General features: G+C 45.4%; 3 protein-coding genes across 3 annotated transcripts; 1 reads left to right on the forward strand and 2 right to left on the reverse strand.

Annotated features, from left to right (window-relative positions):
* Positions 1-676: 676 nt before the first annotated feature.
* LOC111071008 lies at positions 677-3,518 on the reverse strand. Its single transcript, XM_022362092.2, has 2 exons — positions 3,417-3,518; positions 677-1,398 (listed from the first exon to the last, which is right to left on the reverse strand). The coding sequence occupies exons 1-2, from the start codon at positions 3,512-3,514 to the stop codon at positions 1,161-1,163; spliced, it is 336 nt and encodes a 111-aa protein (XP_022217784.2). The 5' UTR covers positions 3,515-3,518; the 3' UTR covers positions 677-1,160.
* Positions 1,528-3,811, forward strand: LOC111071006 (probable hydroxyacid-oxoacid transhydrogenase, mitochondrial). Its single transcript, XM_022362089.2, has 5 exons — positions 1,528-1,708; positions 1,769-1,853; positions 2,006-2,380; positions 2,447-2,588; positions 2,653-3,811. Exons 1-5 carry the CDS (start codon positions 1,659-1,661, stop codon positions 3,393-3,395), a joined length of 1,395 nt encoding a protein of 464 aa, XP_022217781.2. The 5' UTR covers positions 1,528-1,658; the 3' UTR covers positions 3,396-3,811.
* Positions 3,812-4,052: 241 nt separating this feature from the next.
* Positions 4,053-17,784, reverse strand: LOC111071009. Its single transcript, XM_022362093.2, has 7 exons — positions 17,678-17,784; positions 17,397-17,471; positions 7,978-8,588; positions 7,672-7,922; positions 7,268-7,598; positions 5,464-7,195; positions 4,053-5,406 (listed from the first exon to the last, which is right to left on the reverse strand). Exons 3-7 carry the CDS (start codon positions 8,563-8,565, stop codon positions 5,087-5,089), a joined length of 3,222 nt encoding a protein of 1,073 aa, XP_022217785.2. The 5' UTR covers positions 8,566-8,588; positions 17,397-17,471; positions 17,678-17,784; the 3' UTR covers positions 4,053-5,086.
* Positions 17,785-24,831: the final 7,047 nt, after the last annotated feature.

Raw genomic sequence — 24,831 nt, forward strand, 5'->3', positions numbered from 1 at the left:
GAACCTCAACAAATTGCATTTGCTCAACTCCAAAACATTTGACCGTCACCACTAGTTGATGTGCTCTCTGTATCTTCTGTGTTTCGCTGCATCTCCAGGTTTGCGAATCCCTTCGAGGCTCCTCCCGCTCGGAGGATTGCTAGCGTCGATCGTTGTCATTGTCGTTACGCGGGCGTCGTGTGGTATGCGGACGACCCTTGGGCTCGGGAGCTGGAGCTGGAACTGGCTCCGCGTCTGTCAGGGTGCCCAGGCTTCCAATCAAAGCCAAGACGCCAAACACAAGGAACAAACTAAACCACTTCATCTTCACTATGCTCTCTCCGTCACTCTTGGTTGCAAACTGCTGTCTATCCGGCTGTGGAATGGGCGTTTTATGGAATGGCTGTGTTGCCCGCGCGACTGCTAATGAAGGGAATAGCCGTCAACATCGTTTAGCTTTGCCTGTTGTTTATGTGCGCAGATCAAGCGAGATATCCAGCAAAATTGAGTTGTAAATCTAGCGCTAAAAATGGGCGGACATACATTTAGGTAATTGGCTTCACCTCACAACTGCAATCACATCGAACAATTGCCGATGTCACTTTTCCCATTCCAAGCGAATTTCAATCAGATCTCATCTCCATGGGGGATCTCTAGCAATTGCAAGTCAAGCTAATTAAAGTGGAAAAACATTTTGTATGATAAACAATTGGAATTTGATAACTTTATCTGATAATCATGTGGGCTAAGGATGTACGATACTTCCTTCTGGCTTTTATATACAATAGGTGAACTCCTAGAGAGATGAGGAAGTTGTTTCCAAATAAAATAAATATAAATCGAAGGCAAACAATTGCCGTATGTTCAATTTGTTCAGTGAGCGCCCATACACAGGACCAACTTAGGTTCGGTATAAGTCGAATAGTTGCTAATTTAACAGAAAACATTACGCGTAATAGTTAACGAATGAATACAATTTACAGATAACTGCGCGATAACGAAAATTACAACTTTAAGGAACGCGGTGTACAAAAACCTATAGGGACTTATACTTTTGCTTATACAAAGACTTCGGGCACTTATCGAAAATGCCCCAGCGAAGGTCATTTTGTGTGACAAATCTGGGTTATCTGGGTAAGCTTATAAAATCATCACAAGTCGTCGTCTTTTTGGGATGTTCATTAAAACATCCATTGATCTCCATGTTTTTGTGCTGGCGGACTCAGGCTCAATTTTTGTTGGAAAAGTTGGTCCAGCTCGTTTATTTCCCTCTCGTGGCGCAGCTCCTCGGCGACTTGCACCCACATGCTTTCAAAGCCGCTGTCAATGCTCGCCATCGAGACATCGCCTTCAAAGGTGCTGTCGTCCAGCACAAAGGAGTATTCGCGTTGGTAGTCACACATTTTGTTTGATTTAAATCTGCAGAAGAACCAAACAAAAAACGGTTAAGTATCGATCGCAGAGGTTATTAAGCTATCGATATGCGGGCCACTATCGATAGGCTCTTATCAGCGATCAGCTGATTGTGTTTTTGTTGTGTTGGTTCATTTAAATTGCTAATTGCAATTATCCGCCGATTCAATTGTTGCTACGATTAGCCTGTACATCTATAATTTTACGCTCTTCGCGCTAGTCTGCGAATATTCTGCCAATTCTTAAAGTACACAGCTGAGCTAGAGATGTCGCGCAAAAATGTCTTGAACTTGATCAATACGATCGTGGCCAATTCGTAAGCGGAACAGTATTCTGTAATAATTGTTTAAATAAAACCTGCCTTGCTTCGATTTAGCTGCAAGTGCCCCGCCCACTCAAATAACTATGGATCGGCAGCAGCCACGGGGATCCAGACGGGACAAAAGGAATACGCCTTCGAGGTACATAAGTCTCGACTCTGCATTGGACTTTGGCTTGCACGCAGATAGGAGATAATCATCTCTTTTTGCCTGTAGTTGATAGATGTATCAGGCGACAGGTCAAAGTCCAAGGTAAATAATAATCTTAATTTGTTTTTCTCTATGCTTGGTAGATGTCTGCATCGACGGTGCGCTTTGGACCTGGTGTGAGTGCTGAGGTTGGCGCAGATTTGCGAAATTTGGGCGCCAAGAAGGTCTGTCTTGTCACGGATAAGAATGTTGCTAAGCTGGCTTCCGTCAAGGTGGCCTTGGACTCCCTCGCCCGCCATGGCATAAACTACGAGGTGTACGAAGAGACGCGCGTGGAGCCAACCGATGCCAGCATGTGGCATGCCGCGAAGTATGCGCGTCAGAACGAATTCGATGCATTCCTCGCCATTGGCGGCGGCTCCGCCATGGACACGGCCAAGGCAGCCAATCTGTTCAGCAGCGATCGCGAGGCAGAGTTTCTGGACTATGTCAACTGTCCGATTGGCAAGGGAAAGGAGGTGATGTCTGCTGCATCAAATAACATATTGAAGATCGCTGTTTATGGATCCCTGTTTCCCCTGTAGATATCGGTGAAGTTGAAGCCCTTGATCGCCATGCCCACCACCTCGGGAACTGGCTCCGAAACCACTGGCGTGGCCATCTTCGACTATAAGCGATTGCACGCCAAGACTGGAATCTCCAGCAAATATCTCAAGCCGACTCTGGGTAAACATTAAACCAACTCCATTATACAATATACTCAAACTTCTCACACATTCTGTACCCCTAGCCATTATCGATCCCCTGCACACGCTCTCGCAGCCCGAACGGGTAATGGCGTTTGCGGGCTTCGATGTATTCTGCCATGCCTTGGAGAGCTTCACGGCAGTGGATTACCGCGAGCGAGGGCCAGCGCCGAGTGATCCCAGTCTGCGACCCACCTATCAGGGAAGGAATCCTGTTTCCGATGTGTGGGCGCGATTCGCCCTCGAGACGATACGCAAGAACTTCATAGATGCCATCTACCAGCCGGAGAATTTGGAGGCTCGATCCCAGATGCATCTGGCCTCGACAATGGCCGGCGTGGGTTTTGGCAACGCTGGAGTGCATCTCTGTCACGGACTCTCCTATCCCATTTCGGGAAATGTGAGGGACTACAAGCCCGCTGGCTACCTGGCCGAACATGCGCTCATACCGCATGGCCTCTCCGTTGTGATAAGTGCACCGGCGGTCTTTGAGTTCACTGCGCCCGCTTGCCCAGACCGTCATCTGGAGGCGGCCAAGCTACTGGGCGCCAAGGTAGACGGCGTTAAGGCCGCAGATGCCGGTCGCCTTTTGGCGGACACTGTACGAGGCTTTATGCAACGCGCTGGCATTGAAAATGGCCTCCGCGAACTCGGCTTCTCTAGCAGCGATGTGCCCAGTCTGGTCGCGGGCACCCTGCCCCAGGAACGGATCACTAAACTAGCCCCGCGGGCACAGACCCACGAGAACTTGGCCCAACTCTTTGAGAATTCCATGGTGGCGTATTAAATGAATGTGCTCGGCACTTACCCACACGCTTGGTCTGTTCGCTTGAAGAAAAAGTGTGAAACTAACGGATCCATGCAGCCAAGCTGGTCCCACTGCAGACAGAAGAAGCTTTCAAGCATACATACATACATACATATGTAAGTGCATCCCCATTTATAGTATATCTTTGTATATCAGAAAATACCACAATCAGAAAACAATCACAGAAATCTTTTAGCATTGAATTCGATCGATCGTATTTCTCCACTCTCATTGCACCTGAGCTTTGACTCAACGAGCAGTATTTGTCTGTATATTTTTGTGCCTGTTTTTTTTTATTTTAATGGGTCATTCAGAGAAACTGGGAGCAGCTCGATTTTCCATTCTGAAGAGCGAGTTTTCGTATATTTATGTGAAATATTATAATTTTGAAAATGCGTGCTCTTGTCTTTTTTTTTTTGTTTATTTCGTTCCTCAGCTGTTTTGTCAGGGCTGCAGACTAGCGATAAGCAAATATATAAATATCGATAAATGTTTAAATTTGAATTTAAAACTCTTGAGTGTTTGTTCTGCATACATCAAAGGAAATGTGGCGTTCATTTGGGATCGGATCTGACTCCAGCGGAAATTGTACTTCTCCTCCACCAACCCACTCAGAGTTTAGGGTAACCCATTAGATTATTCAAAAAGAAAAGATTTTCAATTTTATTGAACCGCATTTTATAGTTTATGTGTAGGTATATTAAAGATTACGATCGGTTTGGTTAAAATAATTTATTGTTTTCGGAATTGGTTTCAAAGTCAAAGTAAGTCAACCGATTACTTGACTTGATTGGAAAAAAGATAATAAAAAAAGCTTAACTTACTTTATGCATTAATTGTTTCTCTCATCTGCTCTGATCAGTTTTCAAACGTCAGACGTCATTTCAAAGAGTCGCGTCTCTAACAGTTTTCTACACAGATCCGGATCTAAGCTCCTACTACAATCTTCTGGCTCCTCGTTACTATTAATTCTGCCTCCTCCTGACTCGTGTTTAGTTTTGAAACAGTTGGTTTGAATTTTGGCAAAATGGCACTAAATCTTCAAGTTGTTCCCGAAATTCTCTTGTGGTTCAATATAGGACAGGGTTGTTGGGATCTGGGTTATTTTTTGGGGCGGCTCAATCAGTGGTAGGTCCGTTGCTCTCGAAACGGCTGCTAAATCGAGCTCGTTCTCTGTCCGGGAGTGCTTTGTTGCCCTGTTTCTGCTGTTGTCCCCCACCTGGGAGGCGGTTGCAACAGGATTAAGTACAACATATGCATTTATATGCAGCTATTTTATACATTTTAGTGGGTATGGTATGGAATTGTTATTTATCAATTTACTCATTTTCTCATTATTTTCGGATTTGAAGTATTTCTCAGTTTTTTTTTTTGCTTTCAGTTTCCTTTTCATTTTTGCTAATACTTTTGCTCCTGACGCTGGCGGTGGGGTCCGACAACGGGTTCTCTCTGTGTGCCTTCTTCGTGTGTGTGTGTGTGTGTGTGTGTGTTCAATTCAATCGTCCAGCGGGGGGTGGTGGGGTGGTGTTGACCATTGTTGTTTGATGCAATTTCCACTTGTTCAACTATCAATAATCTTATAAATTAGAAAAACAGCGCAACTCGACTTCGACATCCGCCGACTTCCGCCAAGTCCTGCCCGGAACTGCGATGACGATGGAGCGAAGGACTTAGACCTGATCGATGGGCGCGTACCGGTGCACCTTTGGTTGCTTCGGCTCCTTGCTGGCCGGCTTCACAATATCCTCGCTGAGCTTCTGGTAAACGAAGGAGTTCTTCGAGGCCAGCAGGGCCATGCGGTAGCGTTCGCCGCGCTTGCGCAGCACCATAATGACGACCTTGGCAATGGCCAACAGAATGAGGACCACACACGAGATCACAAGGATCATTGGGATCAGGTAATTGTAGTTGTAGCCGCCATAGTAGATGTGCCCGCGCTCAATGAAGATCTCCTCCTCATCTGAGTCGCCGTTGTCCAACCCGAATTTCTCTGGAATGGATGGGGTTAGGGACAACAACACCATGTCTGTGCCAAAGTTAAACTCACCCAGCAGGAATTTGTCACGTGTCTCCTTGGACATGTCGATCTCCTCCACCTTGAGGCCATGATTATTCAGCTTTGGCTTTATCTCCTTCTCCAAATACTTGACAAAGTCATTATCGGTCTTGGTCTTCGTCTTTGTCGTATCCTTGGCCTCCTCGAAGCGCTCATCATCATTACCGTCGTTGCCGTTATCATCATCATCAGTATCATCATCATCATCATCATCCTCATCCTCTTCGCTCTCATAGTCGATCTCAGCGTCATCCTCTTTGTCCTCGCCTCCGTTGTTCAGATCCTCCTCAGCACTGTCGCCCTCCTTGGCATTGGCCGAACCCTTCATGATCTTCTGCATGCTGCTCAGCTTGCTCTTGTCCAGCACACTCTTATCGAGGACACTGAGCAGCTTCTGCTCATCCTCGTCCAGCTTCTTCTCGCTCTCCTTCAGACGCTTCTCCAGCTTCTGCTCCGCCCTATCGGCCTTGGCCATGGCCCCTTCCTCGTGCTTGCACACCTCGTGGGCCAGCTGAGCCCAGCCTGCCTGGGCTTGCGTCTCCAGTTCCAGAATGGTGGCATCATCCTCCAAATTGGCCAGCACCGGCATCTTCTTGGGCGTCATCTGCATCTGCAGGGTCACGTAGCTGATGAAGTCTTGGAACTCGGCGTTGCACTTGAGCGGATTGCCATTGATGTCCAGGGAGCGCAGGTTCTTGAAGCTCTTGACGTCCGCCGAGGAGATTCTCTTGATCAGATTACCGGAGGCGTTGAAGCTGCGCAAGCTGTCGAAGATCTTGTAGCCAACGCCCAGCTGCTTGTCCGACAGGAGCGTGGTCAGCTCACAGTCATTCACGTCCAGGGATCGGAGCTGGTTCAGGGGCATGAACAGGCGCACGGACAACCGGCTGATGGGATTTCCCGCCAGATTAAGCTTCGTCAGCTCGTTGTTCTCCATGAAGGTGAGGTCGTCCAGCTTGGCAATCAGATTGTTGCTCAGATCCAAGTCAATCAGCTTGTTCAGGCTGGTGAAGATCTCACGCGGCAGATGGTTGATGTTGTTCCAGGCCAGCTTCAGCGTGGTCAGATGGGGCATCGTCGAGAAGGTCTTGTGTCCCAGCGGGCCAATGGCGCAGTTGGAGATGTCCAGGTAGTAGACCGTGAACTCTCCGTTGTAGCTGAGGAAGCCGTCGGTGGGCAGCTGGCTGAGGCGGGGATTGTCGTTGAGTCGGATCACGTCCAGCTCGGAGTTCTTAAAGAAGAGCATGCCCGATATCTGGTCCAGTTCGTTGATGGACAAATCGATGTGCCGCAGGCTCTTCAGCGTCAGGAAGGAGTCCGGCTGGATCTTGGTGATGCCGTTACCCTTCAGGTTCAGGTTGGTCAGGCCGGGCATCTTGTCGAACATGCTGTGGTGCACCTGGACAATCGAGTTGAAGCTCAGATCGAGCTGCTGCAGCTCCTTGATGCCGAAGTGCAGGTCGCCCGTGAAGGCGTTGTACTTGAGGTGCAGTATGGAGAGCGTGGTGCCGTTGAAGATGCCACGGGGCAGCTCACTCAGCGAGTTGTATGAGAGGTCCAGCTCCTCCAGCGTTTCCACGGGCTCGAACACCTTCTCGGGTATCTTCTTGAGGTTGTTCTGGGCCAGATTGATAAACACAATGTTGGACAGCTTCGAGAAGGCCCTGGGGTTCAGCTCCATGAGGTTGTTGCGCGAGAGGTCCAGCTCCTCAATGCTAGAAGACTGAAACAGAGGGAGCAATGGGTGTGGAGTCATTAGTAAATAAATTAAAGATCTTTGTCTGGGAAAACCCACCTTGAGCAGGTAGTGGAGACTGGACATGACGCTGAGGTCATTGCCGGAGATGGTGAGCATGCGCATCTTCTTGTTCTGGGCAAAGGTGTCCGGATTGATGATGGCCAGGCCCACATCCGTCATATTGACCGCATACAGCTCCTCCAGGCCGTGGAAGGCCTCCGGGTGCATGTACTCAATCGTGCAGTTGGCAATCTTAATGGAGGCGACAAACTTCAGGCCCAATCCCTGGAAGAACTTGGGTCCCAACAGTATCGGGTACTTGGGGCCCACATTGGTCACCACCAGATCGGTGATGTCCGAGCCGAACTTCTGGGTGCCGGGATCCAGTCTGTGAAATCGGAAATCTAATCATCTGGATTCTGGGCTATGGGGCAATGGGGGGAACGAGGATTCGGACAAACCTGCTGCAGGTGGCCACCAGGTAGCTGTTGACGTTGCGCGAGCAGACGCAGTATCTGGGGCAGGGCACATTCTCGCTGAACACAACCTGCTCATCGTCGGCCAGATCATCCGCTTCACCTTGGGCCACATTGTCGTCATTATCATCGTCATCGTCATCATCATCGTCGTCGTCTCCGTCGTAGTCCTCGTAGTTGGAGTCGTTGTCGGTGTCGATGGTGTTCTCCTTGGTCTTCGACACGGTGCCCTTCACCTAAGGGATCAACTTGGTTATGGCTGGAACTTGGATCTACTTGAATTAAAATTACCTTTGGCTTGGTGGAGGCATTTTCCACGATGGGCAGCAGCTTGGGCTGGCGGGTGGTGGTGGTGCGGCTCTTCTTGGGAGTTGCACTGGGCGTCGTCTCCTTTTCTTCATCGAAATATGCGTAGTCGTCCTCATCGTAGCCATAGTTGTCATCATACTCCTCGGTCTCATCGCTGCTGGTGGCATTCTTGCCACTTTTGCTGATGGCGGCGGTGGCGGCGGCGGTGGCATTCTGGGACTTGGGTAGCATCTTGTTGAAGCGCGGATCCTCGGCCAGGGCCAGGCTGTGCTTAGATGCCTCCATCAGGTCCTTGAGCGTCTCCTCGCTAATGGGCTGCTGGGTGGTGGAGGCCACAACAGTCTTCTTGGCACTCTTCGTGGTCGTGTCCACCGGCAGATCCTTGCCCTTGGGCGTGGAGATCTTCAGGCTGCTCTGGTCCGCCACATCATCGGAGCTGGAGCTGAGCTCATTGTCCATTATGTCATCGTTGATTAGGTGGATGGTGGGTTTCAGGGTGCTCGAGTGGCTGGCCCGTAGCGCCCCAAGGCACACGACCAACAACAGCACCAGTCTCGCCTGGCGACCCATTCTGAGATTAGCGGATGAGCAAACTGAAATGGACCAAGTGGAGTTTTGTACAGTACAGTGGTGGTGGGTGGCGGTGAGGTTTCGTTTGCTTCCTAGAAAACTGGCTCACTCGACGACTCACAACCTTTAATGGGAAGCACATTGGGCCCCTACTACTATCTTATCGGTAATTGTTGAATGCAGATAAGCAGATAAACATTTATTGAATCAACAAGGAGAGCTGGGGCTGCAGGGCTACACTCACATCACCGCCTACGAGTACGAGTACGAGTACGAGTATTCATGCTGCCTCGAATACAACGCATTGTATCACTCATTTCTCCCAAAAATTCACTGCATCGTCATAACTATGGATTTACTTCAACACTTGTTGGAGTGTTGACGCGTTGGATTAGCACCCACCCAACGCAAAAGAGTTGACATCATTCGCAGGCGCAATGGAAATGCTAATTTCATCAGCAAACGTACACTCGTACCTAGGAGGAGAGTTGCCAAATGTTTGCTTATCGTTAAATGGCAATTGGTTCGGCGTTCCATGATTCCCTGGCCTGATAAGCAAACGTCAATGAATCTTCGAGTATTTCAAACTCGTTACTCAGAACCGGAGGGAAAGCAGTTGGCACTTTCCGATCCGATCCGTAATGTACTTCCCTTGACATCACACATCTGAGGCATGAGTAATTCTCATTGCAAATCTACAAAGTTCAAGCTGCAGATCTGATACTCGGATAAATCCCGGACAGTTTCAGTTTCAGTATCAGTCTCAGTCTCAGTTGATGTTCATTTATTTGCCGAGTCTCGGGCCTTTTTGTTTGCCCTTTGATTATGGTATAGTCGACTGCCTTGCGTACTCTTGCAAACTGATTGGGTAATCAGAATCGGGCAAGCAAATTGACGTACTTGAATGCCAATCATTGGCACTGGGGGGGAATCCGATCACCTCAGACCAATTTGTTATAACCCGTTTTCAAGATTTCTTGTTCCCAGAAAATCCAGAACCGGCCGATCAGGCGACACATGAACACATGAACAAACTCTCTCAGTCTTATGCAATATTACGTGTAAAATGAAATTCCAATTCGATTTTCCCCATGCAGTGGCTCCATTCGATGTGGATTCTGTCTCCGCATCTAGCCGTATTGCTACCCGCCTCTGTTTGCCTTCCTTTTCATGGCAAAACAAATAATTCGCAATGTGGTAAACAAAGAGCTTTCGGTTTAATTGTTGTGGCCAAGAACGAGGGAGAAGCGACGCTATGTACTGGGATCGGGAATCGTAAGGAAATGCGCAGTAAGCGAACAAGAACCAGCAACAGTTATCTAGTCAATATATGGCCATATATGTGTGGATATAATGTACATTTGTACGTATATACATACACATATCTAAATATAAAAGTACACTGGAAAAATGCCATCCAGAGAGCACAATATAAGCCGTGGAAATAATACCCTTCGCTCTGGTTTAAAACGAGGATTTATGCGGGAATTTCTATTCCGTCTTGCTCTCGATTTCTAGCTGTAGCGTCTTTTTTTTTCAGTGCATTTGTAAGAGCATTTAATTAGATATACAAACGCAAAGCCAGACAGAAATTGCTTAGCCAGCTCTTGCCCTGGCTCAGTCCCGGGATCGGTGCCTCTGTCTTTCTGTCTGTCTATCTGTCTGTCTGTCTGCCGCACAGAAATTTTGTGTGTGGGTGTCAAGTTGAGTGTTTGTGCAACGATCTCTCCGCGCTGTGGGTGCCTGGATCTGTGCCCCACCAGCAGAGGGGAAAACTGCAGCGGAGGCCCGCATTAAACGTGTTTAGGTCTTTTGGCTAACATTTCATCGAGTCACGAAAGATTTTCTGAGGCAGACAAAATTTTTTGGCCCGACTCGGGCCAAGGCGCCGCCGACACTCCGACCATAATTAATTCCATTTCTGTCATTGCAACGACATGTATATGTGTAAGCGCCGATATCCATATACATATATATGCATATATGTATGTACATGCACGCTATGTGGATACATTAATACATGGATACATGGATATAATGGCTGCGTGTGCGGAGACGATGTTGTTCAAGTTTAGAGAGTAAAAACCGGTAACTGGCACTGGCACTGGCCATACTTGTACGTGTATGCAAATCGGCCTCAGCCTCAGAGTCGGAAACCCGTGAGTCAACCAATTCATCATATGGCAGCTATCTGCGAGTACAGCAGTAGAGTAGAGATTAGCTCCAGTTGGGAGATATCTGTATCTGTCCTTCCTTATGTTTCCCACTCCCCCGAAACAATGCAATTAAATGGGATGCAAGTGGCATTTGCTGTAGTGCATCTAATTAAATCATTTTCTCTGTCTGAAGCGAACAATCAATTAATATACAATAAATGAGAAATGCTTTCCTGGATACTTTGATATTCGATCGAGATACACTTTGTTCTCTCTCCCTGCTACAGTTTATTCATGGCCTTTGTAACCAGACACGGAAACACAACACAACAGAACGGAACAGAACAGAACAGAGTGAAGCCTTTTGTCCAAGGGTTCTCCATACATAACAGACATAAGAGTTAACTTCCATAAAGTATCGCATATCCAACTGATTCGAAATCGTGATACCAGCAGCGTTTAACTTAAAACATAAACATTTTTCTATTTCATTAATGGGAATTTATTATAATTTTTAGTTGATTTTTTCTGGCTTGTTGTTTTCAGTTGGTGTTATTTATTTTATTTATCAACTGGTTGTGGCATCTGGTCGGGTTTGTCAACAGATTTGAATGATGGTCTCTCCCTCCCTTGGGAGGGTCTCGTGTTACACAAAAATGTCATGTGGAGCCGCCGCAGAGCAGCTGGGGACTGCGACTGGGATGGGGACTGGACATGGATCCATGGAAAGTTATCGAATTGTGGATGGGCGCAGTCGGTTTGGAAATTGGAAACTGGGTGTGACCCTTGCCCACTAAATATTATGAATTGTTTTCTGTCCCCAGAGAGAGAGAGAGAGAGAGAGAGGAACGTGGAATGTTTTGGAGAGCCAACGGGATCTGGAAGGTCAGCTAATGAACCCCTGAAAATGGTATCGAACTCAGGTAGTGTCGCCTTGACTCCGGTTTTGGTTCAACACAACACAAAAAGTGTCTTTGGCATTACCCAGAAATACCCGAAAATCACTCGCCCGCCGTGAGCATGTGTGTGTGTGTGTGCGTGGGTGGATAATTATTGAGATGTCTGGGTAAAAATAGCATTCCATTGTTAACAGGAAGTGAAACGAGAGGATGGGACAGAGACAGACATCCGAGCAGGTAGAGTGGATCATCTCGGGTCTCATCTGTTGTTCCTTTTAAGGATATCGATTCATGGAAAGACGAAGACCGGCTCAAAACGGAAATAAATGAACCCCGATGCCTTGACTTGATTAGGGTGAAAGCGAAATCGAACTGGAAGTATCTGTGGATCACGACTCAATCACATTTGTTGACCGATTCATTAGCAACACGAGCTGTTGTTTATGATCATGATTTTTGCGTAAGAAGCGGCTCGAATTCGAACACCAAAATGTGCATTGGCCGGCCCCCACACACACACACACACACACACACACACACACACACGGGAATATAGATGCCATATCCTATGGGAGTGACGCCATTCTGGGCACATAATTTCTGCAACATTAATTTCTGCACGGCAAGCAAGTACAATGGCAAAAATTGCCCAAGGGGGCACATAAAAAAATATACAGAAATATAAAAAAAATGCCGACATTTGACCACACACACAACAGACAGACATACACATCGACATCGGCCATAAAAAAAAGGGGGAAACTGTGTGGCTTCGAAAGATGGTCAGACTGGTTTTTTTTCGGCTGGAAATTGCGACTCGAAGCAGCTGTGACGTCCGCCGCCAAGCGGAGTGTAAGCCAAGTTAGCCCGGTGGCGGCGGTGGCAGTGGCGGCCAAAAGTCAGACAGATGACTTTTCGAGTTACGAAAATTCTGGCTAAAAGCGATTTCAATTTACTCAGCAATTACAAAGAAAGAATTTCTGTGTAAAAAGCTTAAGTGCCACGAAAATTCCTATTTAAATATTTGCATTGAGAGTTGTTTGAACTGTAATCGTGCTGCCTCCCTGCTGAAATCAAACTAAACTGATTAGCTATACATATGTATGTATGTACATGTGTATATGTATAATTAAATGCAGATTAATCAATGTGACACTTTGGTTAATAACAATTCTATATTCTAGCAACTTGTACAGATAATCTTAGATCGGTACAAAAAGAATCGCTAGAGCGAGGTGAAACGAGTTCAAATTTCTATACTCCATCTATAGCTACGGAACTGTAATACGTAATAGGCATAAATATAATGTTGGAAATATCTGTGAAGAGAATCCGAAACTGGGAGCTAAAAAGCACTGAGCAGGAGAATTTGCAACGTATGCAGACGTATGGGAACTCCTTAGGAGTCCTTTTCTGAATCTGATATGATTGGTTCTGCCTCAAAGGGGAGAGATACGCAAGTGTGAGTATATGAAATATCATCATCATATGATACCCACTGGTCGTCTTATATGATCAATCAGGCTTAATATTTCCACTGTCCAACCAAAAATTTAGCTGATAAAGTGCATTTGCTGTTATCTGAGCCCTTGGGTGGGTGGGGGCTCAAGGAAAGTGCTGGACTTTAGTGCAGTTATTAAAATGATCGTAAATTGATTTCAGCCATTCGATGGGGAAATTTATGTCTGCTTCCTCACTCCGTGCTGCAATTGTTCTTTGTTTATACAGATATCAGACAGATATGCACGTTTATATGTATATATAGCACCGATATTGAACAGGAAGCAGGGTATAAATTAAGAACTTAAGGAGGCATCAGCATCGCCAGATGAGCTGCCGAAACCGGCTCAAAACACCGCGAGGGCGAGGGCGAAGGCGAGGACGATGGCGAGGGCGTTTCATTAGCGGGATATGGACAGGAACTGGCATCAGTTCCAGTTTCGTGGGTAATTCAGCATTAGGTTGTGTCTCGGATCGGTTGGTTTTGGCCCGGCCTGGGCTGGCCTGGGCTGGCACGACTCTGACAGGGACAGAAATGAAAAACGCTTTTCATTGTTTGAACCGACAGAAACCTGATTTGTGTCCACAGTAAAGTGCGACTTTTGAAAAACATTTTCCCGACTTTGTTGGCACGCTAAACTTTGCACTCTCCGCTGGGGCTTTTGTTGCGAACAGAACAAAGGCGGGGCGGTTGGGACTATGGCCATCACGTATTGTTTTATCGGAACGGAACGAGTCGGTTTAAAAACTCGTATATGTACATGGCATACATTGAATTGTCACAGCGTTGAGACATCTACATTTATGTACATACATATGTATATATTTATTAGGTGTTGGGTCCTGAGCCCTGAGTGGCATTGAGTTCGACTGTCAAATTGCTGACATTATCACAATTTATGGAGACGAATACCGGGCCCAGCCCAAGAGCTGCAATTTGCGTCACACATTTCGCTTTTGAGGTGCGGAAAAGCCCCTCTCTCGCTGCATTAATTAGGTGCAAGAAAATCGAATTTCTCGTTTAGGCGTCTGCCAACGTGGCCCGCTTCTGGCCACATTCCATACGGCCCAAACGTGCACAGTGGCACGACGCTCCCTCCACTGAGTCACTGCAGGCCAAAACTCTCTGCATTTGAACGGCATGGCAATGGGTGCTATCCAACACCAGACACCAACCACTCAGCCCGGACCCTGAACCATAAGCTCTTGCGCTGTGAAATCGGCTTAAGTTCGGAAGCCTGAGTTATGGGGGTTGAGCCGAACCGACTTACAATAATATCTTCAAGGCCCCCCAAAGAAGCTAAGCTCCATTTGACTTCCCGAGTGCCCTAGGTGCCCACTTATCCACCAGTTCTCTTCAGGCAGAGTATTCAAAGTTCGCCCCTCGATGGTCAGAGTGTGTTCGATTGCGAATGAGGTGAAAGTTGCCCTCAAGAACTGTCGCCAAATGGGATTTTGGGCAGCCAGACATACAAACAAATGTATGTACTTCCTCATGTATCATATATGTACATATGTGCATAAATCAACAATGGATCGAAGCTGGCACCAACTGAAACTGGCTTGATCAGCTGCTTTCAGCTGCAGACAGACAATTTATGGGCCAGGCGGTGACTAATCTTTTATGGCATCTGATTAGAATTGGCGAAAAATTGATTAATCTCCCGTTGTCTCTCTGCTGTCTGCTGTCAGGCTTGATTGATTAGATTCAGGGTTAAGGTAAAATGTCAACGCATTTTGGACGGTGGGTGCGAAACACGAGTAGAACCACAGCTGATTGAGGCCACACGGGCACTGGCGACTGCGAAATTTCATGCTCAGATGAGCAGGGAAAAACGCTAAGCTTGGGTTAGAGAACTGCATTGGGCGCCCTCCAATCTTGGTTGGGATGGATGACGATGACATCATTGTGTGTCCAAGCAGTTAAAACACGAAGCTAGATCGTTAAAATCACTCAAAATAGTTTGGTTGTGTTTTTTTCTCGCTATTTTCGAATGACAGTCATGCGCCAAAAGCAGAAACCACGCTCCCAAGAGACTTATTACGCATCCGCCGCATGTGCCGACACTTAAGTTCTGTAAGACTAAACCGAGCTTATCCACACACAAGGCACTCGGCTTTAAGTGGTTCAGGCTGCAGTTGTTGTTAGATGTTTGCCTGGACACTTAACAACAACGAAAGAAAAAAAAGATTTCATAGTTTTAAGTATTCATAATTTGCCCTCCGTGGAGATGGAGATGGAGAGAGAACCGAAGCGACAGTAGGCAGTGTTTGCTGTTTGCTGGATCTACGGCTATGTTGATATAGTATGTTCGAGTATGTAGGTATCTCTGGCCAATTACCAGCCATGAAACCAGCCAGAGCAGAGAGTGATGTGACCTCATTAACTCCACTCGTACAACCACACACTCACACACACACACACACACTCACACACACTCACACTCGCATAGAGGGAGCGAAAGAGAGAGACCGAATAGAGTCAAAGTCTGAGTCGGAAACCGAATACGTATGTTTGCTTTTGGCCTTTTATCTATATAAATACGTTTATGGGGCCGGCTTATGTCGCGATTAGATAATGCACCACCGTCGAAAACTGGCGACATGCTGTAGAGGTCCCTGCAGTGGTAAGAATGCCGAGCCCCATTCCCAGCGCTATCCCGCCAATCAAATTGAATCGAAATTTGCATACATAAGCGTTTTCAAGGAATTCAAAGAGCACACCTCTGGCTGATTACGTCTGGAAAACCGAGTCGCACCTCAAAATCAAATGTATTTATTGAGCAGATCGCAGAGCAATCACAATCACTTCAGTATACATATTTCATTTAAATTCCAGCTTCGTTTTCACCGAGCCACAGCGACCGACAGTGGGGTATAAAAATAACATTAAAATTGAAAATCGATTGGAACTGGTTCTGAATTATGCATAGAAATAATTTATTTCTATTTTGAGAATATTTCGTTGTTTCTGTTATCGGAATTAAAGCCCTCCCCCCTCTTACCAACCCGTCAAATCGAAATATTGTTAGTTGATTAATTGGGGGCCACTTCAGGAAGCTTTTCGAGTTGAATATTTGCATATAATATTGTACATATTTGTGTTTATCGGTTAATGCTCGTATACGTATAGATTTTAGTTTCGAGAGCGGAAAACAATCTTCAATGGGCAATGGCTTAAAGTGTTCTCCAAAATTTCTAGGCGTTATTTGACAATCATTGTACATAATATGTACACATTTATGCATGCAAACAACGATCATGGTCTGATCTATTGCTAAATAGATCTATTGCTCTCTGTTTCTCTCTCCCTTCAGCCCTCTGTTCACCTCTTTCAGATATTTATGTTGTTTTTCGTTTGCAGCAACGCGTTGAATTTGTGATGAAGGTGACTTCTTTTTTGAGTAAATGCATTACCGGTTTGCTCACCCCTTTCCCGCACTCTGGCCAACCCTCCGCCATCCGCCATCCACCCATTTTCCCCTTCCAGCGAGAGTCGACCACTCGCATACACACTCACACAAGACACGACACACACACACACACACACACACACACACACGCACACACAGGTGTAATCTTATCTACCTCTCTTACTTGCGTTCGTCGCATTTGTTGTTGTCTCTTAACTGTTTCATTTTCTGCCTTACTTCTCTTCTCTCTGCTTCAAATTCCCCGATATCCCCTGCAGGGCAACTGCATCTGACCCCCATCTGTGTGTGCGTGTGAGTCTTCCTGATCTGCTCACTTCTGGACAGGCTGATAAGCCACCAAATAAAAGTGGGGGGCCAAACTAAGTACAAATGGGAGCTTTAGCTTGGCTGTTGATCGGCAGAATTTGGTTGAGATAATTGCGACTCGGGTTTGAAGTTTATATGTCACGACACACACACACTCACAAACTTACACAGATACGAGCAGCTGCATCGCTTCGGGTTCGGCTTGCTGCTGCTGTCTGTATGTGTGTGTGTGTGCACCTCGTTATGTTTTCAGAGATATGTAAGGCAGGTAAGCACTGAAGCCACAGGTAGCGATACACACACACACACACACACACACATAGTCACAGACCGAAAGATACGCGCAGCGAGTGAGACAACCACTTGGGGCTGAGACAGCCGATTTGCTGTTGTCCCACTCACACTTGGACCCTGTCACGACGAAATCCCATCCCTCCACGCTCTGGCAGTGCACTTTTTTCAATGCCCACCAGCTCCGATTCCGCTCGGGCTCTAGCTTCCAACGAAACCTGCATCTCATCTGAAGAAAAACTCACCTTTTGGAGAACTCTGCTCGCTGATGGCTGCGGCTCAAGAATTGATGTGGAATAATCCAAGAATTAGTATTTTCGCTAAAAGAAACACACAAACTTTAGTGGGAGATTCGCTAGACACCGCACCTAGAGAGTTCTCTTTCCGGCACAGTTTATATTTCTGTTTTATATTATATATATTTTGATTTAGTCGGATTTTCTCTCTCTCCACACGAATTTAAATGCTGATCACGTGCCCTGGCCGTTAATTCTGCTTAATTGGTGTTAACTTGTTTCAGCTTTACCGATTTCGTTGACTCGTGCGCTCTATGTGCCGCGTATATATTCCTGTTAGTTTGCGATCAACACCTGTTGAAGTTGGAAAATCAACTGATCTCGGCTCACCGTTAAAACGCCATAGGATGGTATGGTATATGGTATGGTATGGTAGTGTATGGTATGACCACATATTTAGGTAGGGACAACTCAGCGATCGGCCTCTCTTTGTGGCACTGATGGATGATTGTGTTCCTTAAAGATGCGGATACAAATCGATCGCTTGGGTCATTTATTATGTTGGGATAGAAATTGTTATTTTACAACAAATCTAAATTGCCATCACACTTGACTGCGCAAATCAATTGTTATATAGTTTTGTTAACTCAAACACTAGGCCGCCTCTCTCTGAGTTGACCCTACCTCTTAGGTATAACTTACCATGGCATAAGTTGTGTGCGAGTCGTTCCTCTCTCTGACGCTCTCACGGCTCAAATGGCGGCACATCACACACTCACACACACGCAAACACAAAATTCTTCCATTTCTCGCGCTCGCACACCAACAAAGTTACAGATGTGTGTGTGTGCAGCATTGAAAATATTTTTTAAGTAAGTCCCTCTCGCTCTGCTTTATGGGGACCTAAGTGATGCAACGGAAAATTATCAATAAAGTTTAATTTTAAATTTGTACTTATTGTGACAAAAGTCTTTGCTTTTAACTTATCAATTTTGCATTAAGATAACTAATTCAATGCGAAATCTTTTAATTGGAAAAAATATAAAAGAAATTATCGCTCATCTCTGTTACGAAACCAACAAATTATATTTGCTTACAAAGTTCGCCTCCGAAAAGTCCGTTATGCTATTCAAATTGGTCGTCCGCCAGTCTGGCAGCGCCGTAGTTGCACAGAGGCGCCATCTGGGAGCGCGTGAAGACCTTTTTGTGGTGTAGAATTCATGTAAGAAGCATGTAAAATTTTAGCTTCAGGTGGCGCCACTTAAGAAGCGTTAAAATTCAAATTTCGCGCATTAAATATTATAATATATATAATATATAAGTGACTTTTAAAATCTGATAGAAAAATTATAAATATAACGAATACAAATTTTGTTCTCTATAAATCGCGGTAGAACAACAGTTTAAGAATAGTCCTTGCATGGCATGCCTTAGTTTACCGCTCATTATTAATTATTATTGTTTTGAGCGCGAATAACGAGAGTACAATTTTTTTAGATTGGTACGTACAGATATCAGTACTATAACTGGCAGCTTTGGTGTTTTCATAGCTACCAGCTACATGCAGCTTAGCGTAAGCAACACACAATGGATCTACAAGTGAAGCGGTTTTTGTTTTCTCTTTGGATATTTGTGTTCTTTTTCAAAGGAGGTGAAGTGAACTCGTCGGATGCCACTATTTCAGCCAGGCCAAGCTATATGAATATCTGTTGTACATACTTATCGTACTTATCGAAAAAAATGCTAACTGCCAAAAACTGAAAATGTGTTTGGCCGAGATAATCACCAAAACGTCGTTCGATGAGCTCGAAAACAAAATTCACGAGCGTGAAGAATATTGGTTTGGCTTAAATGAATATGAGAAGCTAGAATATTAAATTATTAAATACGTATCCAGCAACAAATCCACAGCCTGCCTCCACAATCTCAACTTCAAAATGAAAAACCGTGCGCTTACTTACAGCCGATAGCCGATGCGTACGTCATTATGACAGCATCTTGCGGTCTGCTTAAACGGTTTGTATGCGCCCCCACTGAAATGTGCAATGGGCAAAAGACAAGCAGCGTCTCAATATTAAACGATGCCATGGAATTCCCAGCGGACTGCAACGTCGACGATAAAATACGTGGCATACTTGGTATTTGAAGCACAGGGCTTTAGCAGCTGTCGATTTATTAATAAATTAGTATGAGTTGGCTGAACTTTTATCAACTAAGAAGACCATAATCATCTGTGTTGGAATTGTAAGAGTTTCCACTGACGACCGTAGAGACAAACCATATATTTCAATATATTTGTTGGCGTTTCATTGTCACTATAAAAAAGTGTATTATGTAATCTATTTCTTATTTCTCAAAAATTCAACTCTTGAACTCTTGTCCCTTGCAATTGCTATCGTCAAATTACTCGTATTAAGTAGGCTTTGTTTTTTTTTTGGAAATTTCATAAAAGATCGTTTCCATTGAATGTCAAAAGTACCCTTTGTACGAGCGATGCTCCACAGCCTAAAAACGAATCGAAAATAAATGAAAGTCTTGCTGCCAAAATTGGTAACTGGTCAAAGCATGGTCTGGATGCTGTCGTTGTTGCAGTTTTTATTGCTGTTGTTGTTGTTGTTGTTGTTGATGTTGATGCTGCTGCTGTCACGCAAACGTCAGCGGAGCAGTGCGGTCCCAGCCTTAGCCTCCTCTTGGTCTGTATTTCTGTCTGACAGTCCGCCAGTTTGCCAGTCCGCCAATCTGCCAGTCGATTGCCAGTTGACAAAACATGCGCCTGCGCAGTTTTCGCCTTCACATGAATATTTTCTTGTGAAAAATCTCAGCTTTGTGTTCGACGTGGTCGTTGCCTGGCGGCGTGCAGAGCGTATTCCAAGGGAGGGGGGGTTTCAAGGGACTCTCATGCATATGGGCGGCTCCTATATGTAATTAGCAGTCTTCTGATCTGTATGAAAACTTGAACTTTAACACAGTGTCAATCCCAGGGGGAGATACGATTCATATGCCGACACCCCCGTTGACTAAGCCACTGCAATGGGCATGAATAATATCGCAGAAAATCGAAAACGAAACAAAAATCAAGGAGGAACGCTGTTTGCAATGCCAGCACCAAATGCAGCGATCGACGCCACTGGGGCGCTGCTGGTCGCTGGAGCTGGAGCTGGAGCTGGGAGCATCTGGGGATGTGGCGATGCCGATGGCTACAACGAATTGCGTTGAATGGCGACTAGTTGATGGGTGTGCGTGCCTGGAATGGCAAGGGGATTGGCTGGCGGCAGTGTGGGGAGATCGAGATCTCATCAACTGTAATGATCCTTCAGTTGGATTCTGGTTGCCTATGCTAGGCCCCACCGGGGTAGACGAGACTCTAATCAGCCTCCCAGCTGACCTTGACCCAGCTAAACGCGAACCTGCCACAACGGTAAAGTCAGGTTCATGTGCCCCCCTTCGGGTGGCGAACTCTGCCTAGACAAAGAGCTGGCAACAAGAAACCTGTCTTAGTCTTGCCAAGATTGAGATGCAGGGAGCAGGGGAGGTGGGCGCACCGCGACCAATTTGGTTAGAGCGGCCTTCGCTGGAGCCGGCCTGGAGCCTCCCCTCCCCTCCCCTAGAACTTGGTGGCCTGATTACCATGAAGCTGCCGCGAGTCTGACTCGCCTAACGAGGCTTGTTGCAAGTTGATTACGTTGATTAGCGACCACCTGCGAATGGCATTCGCCTTTTGCCACAGGCGAGTGCGTTCTCCTTTGGCTCTTTAGCCTGAAAAATCGTTATCACTTATCGAGGAAGCTGCATGATTAAGCTGGGAGAGAGTATTTGTCTAATTAATCAGGGTTAAGAGTATTTGTCAAACTGTCAGTGCGGGCTAAACTGTGCAAACTTGTAGCTGAAAGCTAGACAAGAGGTTATAGCTGGGCCAAGAGATTCGCCTCTGGCCAGCTGTGGCTACCCATTTCCCTATCCTTAATTTCATTCTTTGAACAATTAATATCCATTTAATTCCAACCAGTATCGTATATGGAACAACAGCTCTCCAATGGCTAACAGCTATCAGTCACGTTGTCATCGTACACTCCTCGTCCAGTCCGTCCCGTTCCCATTCCCATTACAATTCCATTCTAGGAATGGGCTCAGTCGAAAAAGTGAAACTACAGTTATGTGCATATACATATGTACATATGTATGTACATAGTTTTCATATCAGAATCATAATTAAGTTTGGGAGAGGGATGGCTCCTCTTTCGAAGCTCCAATGAACTCTCCCAATCAGCGTAACTGTAATCGCGCCGACCCCAAACACGGCGAACACTCGTCCAAGCCAAAGCCAACGCCAGGCACGGCCAAGTCAAAATGTTGATCACGTTGCCGGCCAGATCATAATATAATAACTTTGAGCTAAGCCTGAACATGCCTTTATAGAACAACACGTAGAAACAATTAAAATATCCCAGCACTTTAATTTTGTGTGTTGCTTGCTTGGTTTTGTCTTTCGGCTGAGGCCAAAGAAGGCATCCGAAAATTACACCTAGGCTTGAAATAAATGTCCAGCGCCCAATGAGCCGGAACGTGCGATTTCCATATACGATTTCGTTTCGGATTCCTATACGGATCCGACTGCTGCACCCCCGTGGATGGAGTCGACTCCAAATGCATATATGCAGTTGGTTATGAAACTTGGTGGAGGTGGAGGTGGAGGCGCGGGGGACGGCCTGATGGTTAATTGTGAATTTCCGGTTCATTGCAGCTCATTTGCCTAACTGGGTATGCACATACATATGTATGTATGTATGTATGTACCTTTCACAGAGGACGGGGACTGAGGCGATCGTCAATCTATTGTGGGACACTCTGGCAGCCAGTCAGCCTGTCACTCAGTCAGTGAGTCAAATGAAAATGAAACCCGGGACGCAGTACAAAAAAACTCTATAATCTGGGTCAAGCTAAGCTGGCAAATGAGCAACATTATTTTAGATAAGATTTTTCGCGCCATTTAGGGATTTGAATGGAATTATGCCTTAATTCATTTCTTAGATACATTCTAAGTCACATGCCAGGCTATAGTCAGGCTCTAATTTCTTCTTAATATTGGTGTAGATTCCCCTCTCAGCAGTGAGAACTTTTCCACAAAATTAAGTATTATATAAATTTTTGCACTCGCGATTAAAAATAATTGATAATGCACACAAGCACAGAACAGACAAATAGGTAACGCAAGTAGAGATATCATATCGTATCAATATTTACCAATAATTAACTTTAATCGCATTGTCAAAACTGTCAGCACTAAAGCTTCCCAGCTAAATTAGTCATGTGCTCTAATCAATTAAGTCAACGCAGCGAAGGTACTGCAAAGCGAAGTCACTGGATCGATGGATCCAGATGGTATACCATATAAATTAGCGCTTGAGGAATTCCATTCTGTTTCAGGAGCGCCCTTATGGAGAATCCTATCGCCTCGCCTGCACCGCACTTTCAGTAGATTTCCCTTAAGAAGCAAACAAACTTTGTGGAAATTGCATAACATTTGCGAGTCGATTGCTGATTGTTTGTGGAGAGGTGAGAAGTGATATATTTGTCAGTGGAGAGGGTTAATGTGATTAATAAATATCATGACTATCTAATCGAGAACAGAGCAGATTTGATTTGTCGCTTGTTCGTGACGTTTCTGCCGAATCGAATCTGACGAGTCCTTCACCTCTGATAAAGGTCTCATGTGAATCGACTGAAGGCGTAATACAATTATTGAGTAAATAGACCGTTGAGCAAACAATCACTCGAGATCAACACCAATGTTATACAAACAAATAGATCCCAGTACTTACTATAGGGCGCCTCACAACCCAAACTTCTTTATTGGCTCAGCTTTCAGCTTTCTGTTCAACCCACCCACCCCCAGCCGCACTTTAAGCAAATATCGAGTTCGGTTCTCTCTGGTGCGTTGCTCCGCCAATCATACGAGTTTTATCAATTCCCACTCTGACGTCAGTTGTGTTCTTGCAAGGTTGGGCAAATTTGCAATTAAAATTTTGCTTCTGCCAAAACAGAAATCCATTCAGTTTTGGGCTCTGTTTAAACTTTTATCAGCCCCAAGCATTGGGCACACTTCCGATACAATTGACGTATACCTACAGTATACAGTGCCGAAAATGCGGCACTGGGCAGGTGAAAAAGTCTTGTCGAGTGAGATAAACAAAAGCCAAATATACCCGAATTTGTATATGTCTATATAATATATATATATGAACATACAGTACAGACGGATACTTTATTGTTGATATGTTAGATATCTTGCACGAAAACGGGTTGTATGTGTATGGCCTGAAGAAGCGTCTCCTGCCGTAAATGTGAGGAAAGAACGATCTTAAAATTACTGAAATTATAGACTGGAATTAAAACTGCTGTCAATATACATATGTATGTATTTACTCTACCTAAAAACCCAAACGATTAATAAAGCTTTTGCTCTGCTTAGGGGTATCAGTTATTCGATCTTCGCCTTGTTGTGTTTGCCTCTGGTCAAAGGCAAATATACTCGACCTGACGGCTGCCATTTAATTTTGAATGATTAAAGAACAGTTTCGGGTGCGAATATTTCGCTGGTGAGATAACTTGTTCTGCATGTTGGAAATCCGTTTAATTAGCGATTGGCGCAGAACGGTTACGCAAGCAAAGGGCTCCATGGGTGGAACAGCTGGAAATGGGTGGCAGTGAGCAAATACATGTGTATGAATGTAGACTGCATGGTGATATCACCACGGAGAAGCACCGAGAACAAACACGGCGAATGTGAGAGCCGATAGCGATAAGATAAAATCCAATTCAAATATTTAACATTGGTATTAACACAAGTTTTGCCACTCAGCTGCTTCATGCTTTCGTATGGAAATACATATGTATGTATGTACATAGACATGGAGTTCTATGTTCATCGGCTATGGCAGCAGTTCACTCGATTCATTCAGAAATGAACATTAACTTTGACCCAGAAACCCAATAAATCGTAAACAAAACTCGCCCACACACGCATTGCGGAGTTGGAGCTGAAGTTGGAGCAGTAGATGGAAGAAGGTGTGTTGAGGGAAAGAGTCAAAGAGCCACAAAACAATGTATGTGTGTACGAAAGAGAGCTTATCAACTGCTCTCAGACAAACAGCAAACAGTTTTCATACATATATATATGTACATATATGGCAATTGATAAGATACGATAAAGCTTTGATAAACCAACGAAATTCCAGTCGCTCGCTTTGGATATTCTTACAGCAGGAAATGGAAATTGCACGCATGTAAAATACCCGCACACAAGAGAGCCACATAAAATCGGCTGTGTGAAAATAAATCAACAACTTATTTTAGTTCGTTTCGCACAAGGTATTTCCACATGTTCATAAATCGCGCAGCAAATCGCTCACTTGATAACGCTTAGGTTCAACTCATTGATAAGCTT

The sequence above is a fragment of the Drosophila obscura genome, unplaced genomic scaffold, assembly GCF_018151105.1.
Source record: "Drosophila obscura isolate BZ-5 IFL unplaced genomic scaffold, ASM1815110v1 contig_186, whole genome shotgun sequence".
Classification (NCBI taxonomy): Eukaryota; Metazoa; Arthropoda; class Insecta; order Diptera; family Drosophilidae; genus Drosophila; species Drosophila obscura.